Source organism: Curcuma longa, unplaced genomic scaffold (genome assembly GCF_044706935.1).
Source record: "Curcuma longa cultivar G26 ecotype Majalengka, Jawa Barat unplaced genomic scaffold, ITB_CL_G26_1.1 utg8573_np1212_1322966_RagTag, whole genome shotgun sequence".
Taxonomy (NCBI): Eukaryota; Viridiplantae; Streptophyta; class Magnoliopsida; order Zingiberales; family Zingiberaceae; genus Curcuma; species Curcuma longa.
Window position 1 is genome coordinate 1,177,960 of NW_027435604.1, and position 7,890 is coordinate 1,185,849.

Sequence of the window (7,890 nt, forward strand, 5' to 3'; positions counted from 1 at the left end):
GGTAGTTAGATCCACTAAGAGAGTCAACTCTTCTCATCCGCACGATCTGAATCGTACGGCGATGGATACACAGAGACAGCGATAAGTGGCGATCTCGTCCATTCGCTTTTATGTGTATTGGATTCGCCTGCGATCGCAAAAAGTTTGCTGCGACGCCGCCTTCGGATTTGCTTCGATTCCCAGGCCCTCGCAGGAGAAAAAAATGAAGTCAGTGCCCCGTCTCCCCCAATCCCGAGAGAGAGAGAGAGAGAGAGGACGAACGGTTCAATCCCAGGTCCCGAGAATTCACGCGGCCGGAGCCTGCCTCGCCGCCTTAGACGTCTCTTTCCGCGCAGCGTAGATTCCAGTGAAGAGTGGCCAGACTGGGGGTCGAGGCGGCGATCGATCTGATCGGGGAAGTGGGGAAGTTGATGTGAAGGCGGTGCGGCGATGGCCACGCATCGGGCTGCGCTCACGGTGGGTCCGGCGATGGATCTGCCGATAATGCACGACAGCGATCGGTACGAGCTGGTGAAGGACATCGGGTCGGGGAACTTCGGCATCGCCAGGCTGATGCGGGACAAGCAGACCAAGGAGCTCGTCGCTATCAAGTACATCGAGAGAGGCGAGAAGGTCGGTCTAGTATTGATGAGGTTCCATTTTTATTCGTCTTTATCCGTAGGAAAAATCTCATCTTCACTGGAATTTTAGCTGGTTATGTGATTTTAGAAAGTTTTTATTTGATAGGATTTTGTTTGAGTAAAAATTGTGTCGATATCGTCAAATCCTTTGACCTGCTTTCTCATAAAAATCATAGTTTTGGTAAATTGATGGTTCAGAATTCTATTTCTGGTGAATTATATCCTCATTTCGTATTGCCCTGGCTTATACAACATAGAGCTTCGCAGTTGCATGGCTTGTAAATTTCTTATTTGGCTTAACATGTTTAGATCCTGCTTCTTTTACTTCAGTCGATTATGATAGTATTGCTTTTATGATGCTGTAAGCTTGATTCTCATCTTTTCCTCTTCCATGATAGCGATCTTATACTCTTTCTTGGCATAAGCGTAGCTTCATGACAGGCATACATAATCACCCTAGGCTTGGCATGTTCAGTGTTTCCCTTTTAAATTTGTTGGACAGTCTTCCTTTTTGTACAATTTTCATTCTCAAGTTTTATGAATTTCCTTCGGTTTTTATGTGTATCTGGAGGGACATGGAATCATAGATCAATCTTTATCGTGGTTATGATTGTTTGGTCTAAGAATTCACCAGGTCAAGTAGCAGATATAAAGCGAGTCTGTTCTATTCTTTCCCAGCATGTTTGACATTTTCATATCTGTTATTTGATGGAGTTTGCAACTTGGAGAATTTTCAAACATAGCTTTCATTGAAGAGAAAAGCGACAAACTTCACCTGAGTAGTGATGATAGCAAGCTTGGATCCCAAGAACTTTGTGCAACACTGCCATGGTGCTTGCTGTTTGTAGGCTATCTTCTACCTTCATGATATTTATCATTTTGGTCCCTTGCTTGATTTATCACCTAACTGATATGGCTCAAAACGCCGACTGGACAGTATTTGATTGGTCGGGAGTTTTTAACGGGACTGAAATCCTTTCTGTTAGTTGCATTGTATTCATCTTGCTTAGCTTCAAGTTATGACCACAACTTTTGAAGATAACTATGGGCACAAGCCTTTCTTTTCTGATGCCGGCATGATTGGTTTTTTTTCTATGTATTCAGATAGACGAAAATGTTAAGAGAGAGATAATTAACCATCGGTTGTTGAGGCATCCTAATATAATCAGATTTAAAGAGGTAAGTAAGTTCATGTCTGAAGATATCATTCACTTGTTCTGTTAGAAAATCTAATTGTTCTTTTTGCTTTCTCTGCTACAAATCTTCTTAGGTTATTTTAACTCCAACCCATTTGGCGATTGTCATGGAATATGCTTCTGGTGGTGAACTTTTTGAACGAATTTGCAATGCAGGACGCTTCAGTGAGGATGAGGTTATACTTTACTATAATTTACTTATTCACATATATCACTTCATCATAAATTGGTGATGACTTTTGCCTCTTCTTGAAGGCGCGATTTTTCTTCCAGCAACTTATATCTGGAGTTAGCTACTGTCACTCTATGGTAAAACGAAACTATTTTCAAGTTCAGTGGTCATGTATTCAGCTTAGCTGATTTGTGTTCTCTTTATTGTCAAGCAAGTATGCCACCGTGATTTGAAGCTTGAAAACACTTTGTTAGATGGAAGTGTTGCTCCTCGTTTGAAGATATGTGATTTTGGATATTCCAAGGTATAAATTAGTATTTGATTATTTTATACTAGTTTAAGAAAAAAAATATTCAGATTCATCACATGATCTCATGATCTTGTTTTGCCTCTGTTGCTGATGTTCTGTATTTTCAGTCGTCTGTTCTGCATTCACAACCAAAATCCACTGTGGGAACTCCTGCATATATTGCTCCTGAAGTGCTACTCAAGAAAGAATATGATGGCAAGGTAAGTTTTCTTATATGCACGCTGTACTTGTTAGGTTTAACTGTTGAAATATACTTGGAGCCTGTTTCTGTGGTGTTATTGATACCTAAATCCAGTGCACAAAGCAGCCAAATTAATTAGCTGGATAAAAAGTTGTATATTGTGCCGTCCCATTTATTTGCTATCATGTCACTTTGCATCCAGAAGTTACAATCGACATGCACATAGATATGTTGGCTTGTTTAGATGATTTGCGTTTGTCTGAGCTTTCAAGAATGTCATGCTACACCACTTAATCTATGCTTCACCATATTTTGTTCACTCCTCGCTGCTCTCAGCTATTTTAAAGCAAGAACCATATGTGAGTGATTTCCTAGCTCACTGAGACAGCCACATGATTGGTAGCTTTTGGGTGTATTTGGATGGAGGAATTTGAAGGTAAACAGGAGAGGTTGTAAAGGGGAACAAAGGCTAGTTTGGGAGAGAATTCTGAAGAGAGGAAGGGATTCCTATGGAATCGAAGGCTCTGCAAAATTGCAAAACTGGAAGTCTCGTTCCTAACAAAATAAAGCATCAACTTAATTCTGATTGTGAGGCCTGGAACTAGTAAGCAAAATATTTGTTGCAAACAATGAGCATAACATGTTGTTGTTGTATTGTGCTTCTGAGCTGTTAAAAGGTCATAATCCTTTGCTTTCTCACAATAACTCACCCCTAAAGATTGAATTCGTTCTAGGAGTGCCTTTTTAGAGTTTGGCTATGTTTGACTGATCTTTTTGTCTGTCACTTTTTTTGGCTGTTTTCTTTTGTGTGGTAATTGCCTTCGTTTATGTAGCTTCTTTTTGTTAGATAGTCTCCTCATTTGTGTAACTAACTTTTGTGCCTTCTAACATTGCTAAGAATTTATGTAGATAGCTGATGTGTGGTCTTGTGGTGTCACTTTATATGTAATGTTGGTCGGAGCATATCCCTTTGAGGACCCAGAGGAGCCTAAAAATTTCCGAAAGACGATAGAGGTGAAAATCATTTACAAGTTACCGCACGAAGAATACTGCATATGCATCATCTTATATATCGTGCTACCCTGTGCAGCGCATACTGACCGTTCAATATTCGATTCCTGATAGCATTCCCATATCTCCAGAATGTCAACACTTGATCTCCAGTATCTTCGTTGCCAATCCTGCCATGGTAAGCTCATCGGCAAGTAATAGTGATAATTTGTTTTTAGTTGCATCATAAGAGTAAACACAAGGACTCTAACTTCAATACTGACATCTACATTCCTTCTTAGAGTGTATATTATTTGTCAAAGTTGTATGTTTCATCAATGATCACTAAATGTTGATCGGATCCATAATCGCAGAGAATTACGATTCCTGATATACGTAACCATGGGTGGTTCTTGAAGAATCTTCCAGCTGATCTGATGGATGACACCACAATGAGCAACCAGTATGAGGAGCCTGATCAACCGATGCAAAGCAGCGACGAGATAATGCAGATCTTGGCCGAGGCAACGATCCCCGCAGTTGGTACTAGTGGACTCAACCAGCACCTTTTCGGTAGTCTTGATCTCGACGATGATGATATGGAGAGTTTCGACTCTGATCCAGACCTCGACATTGAAAGCAGTGGGGAAATGATCTATGCTATGTGAGTGTCTTTGTTGTCATGACACTGAGGAATTCGATCTTGAGCTAAATTAGCCAACAAGATGTGTCTGGCCTGTAAGCTGATATGGGGAGGTGAATCCTCATTAGTCTTTCCTTGGATGTTAAGGGACTTGTATTAAGTTAAAAACAACTTTAATTCTATAAATTGTGTCTTAGTTTATAGGTTAACATATTTGACACTAAATTGAAGCAAAATTTTACTTAATAGACCAAGTTCATTCCAATTTGATCTTTAGAAAATTGATAAAAGCATTCAGTGAAATAAACCAAAAACTTGGTGCAAACATAGTGTTCAGGGAAGCATATGAAAGGAGAGATCTTAAAGGTATTTGTGATTGATGTTTGAAACAATGCTATGGCAGTTGAATGAAAAATATACTCGCAATTCACAAAACAATCCAACAAGGTCTTTGATGGCCTTTAAGACTTTTGGAATGGGAAGAAGTTCACTTATTCGACGATAAGCAGGAAGCAGTTGTAGTTCCTCCTGGTCTTCCAGTAAATGGCACGAGCAGGTTCTACGCGATTGCGATTCGTATCAGCAAAATCCTTATCTATGAAACGAAGCTGATCCTAGATCCTTAAATACCTGCATACATTTCAACAAAATTTTAGAGACCAATCAGGACGACTTACCGAATGTACAAAATAAAACATGCTTGGAATAACTGATAAAAAAGATTGAATAACTTGTGTATGTCTTCATCATAGTAACTTTAGATTGAACCAAACTCTACATATCATCTGCTAATGAAGATTTGAACAGTTGCAGCAGAGAAGATCTGTGACAACAGAATCCCTAAATAACCAACATCGCGTGGAATTAACACACAAGAAATTATCAATTTTAATACATGTCCATTGGATGATTATGCCTTGAGTTCTTGCATCTTAGTTTGTGTGCAACCAGTTGATGTGCTAAAGTATAGTTAAGCTAACTTAGCTCCAATTGGCATATAGATACTTTAGCTTGGAAATATCATGAATTTTATAGACCGAACATGGAACTCAAAGAGATTGCTTGCTTGTTGCACAATACAATATTTGAACATAATGATGAATCCAATTGCACGATCATGTTACTACTTTACTAAAAACAAAGGAACTCCTGGTTGAGGTAGTAAGGTTTTGGGGCCAACCATCTCCTTAGTCCTTATGGAAGAAATTGACTATTTTATGATGTGTGGCAAAATTAAATATTTCAATCATTTTGGCATGTTTTTGGAATAAACTAAATCATATGAACAAGCGTTAAATATGAGTTTGTATATTTCACAACTCTACGGAAACTCAAATTATAAGTATCATAGAGAAGCAAACAGGAGGTTTACCAAATCAACTTTGATTGTGTTTAAGTTAGTTGTTCCAAGAAGTACTAACAAGAGTTAACCAAATACTTTGCACATCTCAATTGGATATTGTTGCTCGAAAGCTTAATATAAAGAGTCTATCACAAGAAGAGACCTAGACAATGCCTTTGAACAAGAATACAATTTCTACTTCCACTAAGTCGATGCACAATCATGTTATCGCTCTTTCGTTGTTCTCACCCAATACATCACAAACTATCATAAATCAACAAAAGTTGAGCTTAAGTGGGGTAAAGATAACAGCATATTACTAACAAAACCAATCTTACACTGTTTGATAACAGGAAGCTGATAGTGTTTCAGAGGAAAAATAACTGAAGCAATGACTAGATTTAAGAGTTACCCAATCGAAATGAAGATGGCAGTTAATTGTGACATTATTGAGAACAAATGTCAGATAAAAACCTATACAGACCTAATCAACTTAAACAAAAGTATGTAAGAAAATGACAGGAAACTATTTCTTGAAAGATCAAATTCAATTTCAAGTATTTTCCTCTCCAGAACAATTCTTGTAATTGTCATAGTGAGGGAATCAGTTAGGGTTACAGACAGAATGCCGCCCCATCTCTTGCATCAACCATCTTTTTCATTTTCCCCTATCAAATCTCAATTGCATGTTCTTCCCATCAACAACCAAAACTTGAAGTTCACGGAGGAAAAATGTGTGCACAGTAGAGAATCATGAAATATATTTAGAACAGAAATCTGATATATCATAATCCAATGATCACTATGCAGCAAAAAGATTCCATTTTTCGCAAGAACTTCGCATACTTAAACATCGAGATGACTAGCTACCGATCTTGACAAGTGCGACGCAAGGTACCCTGTGAGAGCTTGCAGCATGCTCTCGCGGCGCTGGCCGACAGGTGGGAGGAGAGTCGAGGGGTGGCCATCGCGCTGTAAAGCGGAAGGAACGATTGCGCGCACCCGAGTTCCTCCATGGATCTACGACGCGTTGCGACAGAGGGGATCAGAAGGACGGGAGATAAGATAAAAAAAGGGCGAGGGTTTAAGGCTTATAGGGCTACCGGGGAGAGGCGGCGGAGAGCCGGCGTCGTTGGAGGCGGGAGGCCGCAGGCAGCGGCCGAGAGGACGAGGACCGTGCGGCGGCGAACAATGTTCTCGTTATCGAACCACGCCACGACATTTGGAGGGTTCGAAGCGGCGTCGGCGGCGGCGCGCGGCGAGAGGCGTGTAGGGTTCGCGAAAGAAAGCGAGAAGAAAACGGCGGCGAGAGCGTAGAAATCCGTTATATTTAGAAATTTCTAGTTAGTGTTTAAAAAAAGTTGCAAAATTTTCATTACACGCTTAATTTCTATTTTATTTTGAAATACACCCCTAATTTTAAAGGTCACAAAACGCTTCCTTTTTTATTACTTTAATGATTATAGGAAAAAAAATAAAAGGCACGCCCAATTAAAAGGCTAATATCTTTTTTTAAAATAAAAGAATATTCTATCATGAACTTATTATAACAGGGTTAAATAATTTTTAAAAATTTAATTTGTAAAAAATTACTATATATGACCACTTCATATACATTTTTTTATTAACTTATCAAAAATATTTATTTTAACTAAAATTCTTTTAAAATTATTTTAATAATATAATAGCTATTTAAATAATGCTATTAACTAGTTATAATATTAGTAGAATAAGAATATGTTTGATAAAAAAGAGGATAAATTAAGATGACGTATTTTTAAAAAAATTATTAAAGAGACATATTTATTTTTAACCAAAAAGACATCATATTTTACTATTTTATATTTATTCAAATGTCTTTTAAAAATATTCAATATTATTTTTCATCTAAATTTTAAATCAGTCTGATATATTACAGTAGTTACGATTTAATAATTATTACAATATAAATATAAATTTACTTTATAATAGTTACAGATTTCTTAACTATTATAATATAAATTTAATTATAATAGATCTATTTAAAAATTAAAATTTAAAATTTAGATAGAAAATTAAATAGTATGGGAGGGTATTTAGATAATTATCGACTATCAAAAATAAAAATGGATGGCCATTTGAAGATTTGGGGAAATAAAAAAAAAATGTAATCTTGGTTTTTATCCAAAAAAATATAATATGATACTCTTCTGATTTTATTTATTTATTTATTGACAATCCTAAAGTGTTTTTTTATCTATTATTATGCATATGCTAAATTATTTAATTAAAAAACCAGAAAATTGCAGGGTGTTTCTGGTCATTTTGCCACAAGAAACTCAACAAAGGATCCTAAATAAAGGATACTGCGCTGCAAAGTAGAAGCAGCCAATCAGAGAGAGAGAGAGAGAGAGAGAGAGAGAGAGAGAGCGAATCAAAAGGACCTGTCACTGTTCT

The 7,890-nt window shown here is 37.4% G+C and overlaps 1 protein-coding gene across 1 annotated transcript; it reads left to right on the top strand.

The window, feature by feature from the left end:
- The first annotated feature begins 241 nt into the window (after window positions 1-241).
- Window positions 242-4,313, top strand: LOC141820787 (serine/threonine-protein kinase SAPK10-like). The gene is made up of 9 exons (XM_074708143.1): window positions 242-612; window positions 1,725-1,799; window positions 1,891-1,992; window positions 2,072-2,125; window positions 2,200-2,292; window positions 2,406-2,498; window positions 3,389-3,493; window positions 3,570-3,668; window positions 3,844-4,313. The coding sequence occupies exons 1-9, from the start codon at window positions 430-432 to the stop codon at window positions 4,135-4,137; spliced, it is 1,098 nt and encodes a 365-aa protein (XP_074564244.1). The 5' UTR covers window positions 242-429; the 3' UTR covers window positions 4,138-4,313.
- Window positions 4,314-7,890: the final 3,577 nt, after the last annotated feature.

Coding starts and splice junctions, on each gene's coding strand:
- LOC141820787 (XM_074708143.1), top strand. CDS start 430: ATGGCCACGCATCGGGCTGCGCTCACGGTGGGTCCGGCGATGGATCTG. Junction 2,293..2,405: donor GTGATTTTGGATATTCCAAG/GTATAAATTAGT, acceptor CTGTATTTTCAG/TCGTCTGTTCTGCATTCACA. Junction 2,499..3,388: donor AGAAAGAATATGATGGCAAG/GTAAGTTTTCTT, acceptor GAATTTATGTAG/ATAGCTGATGTGTGGTCTTG.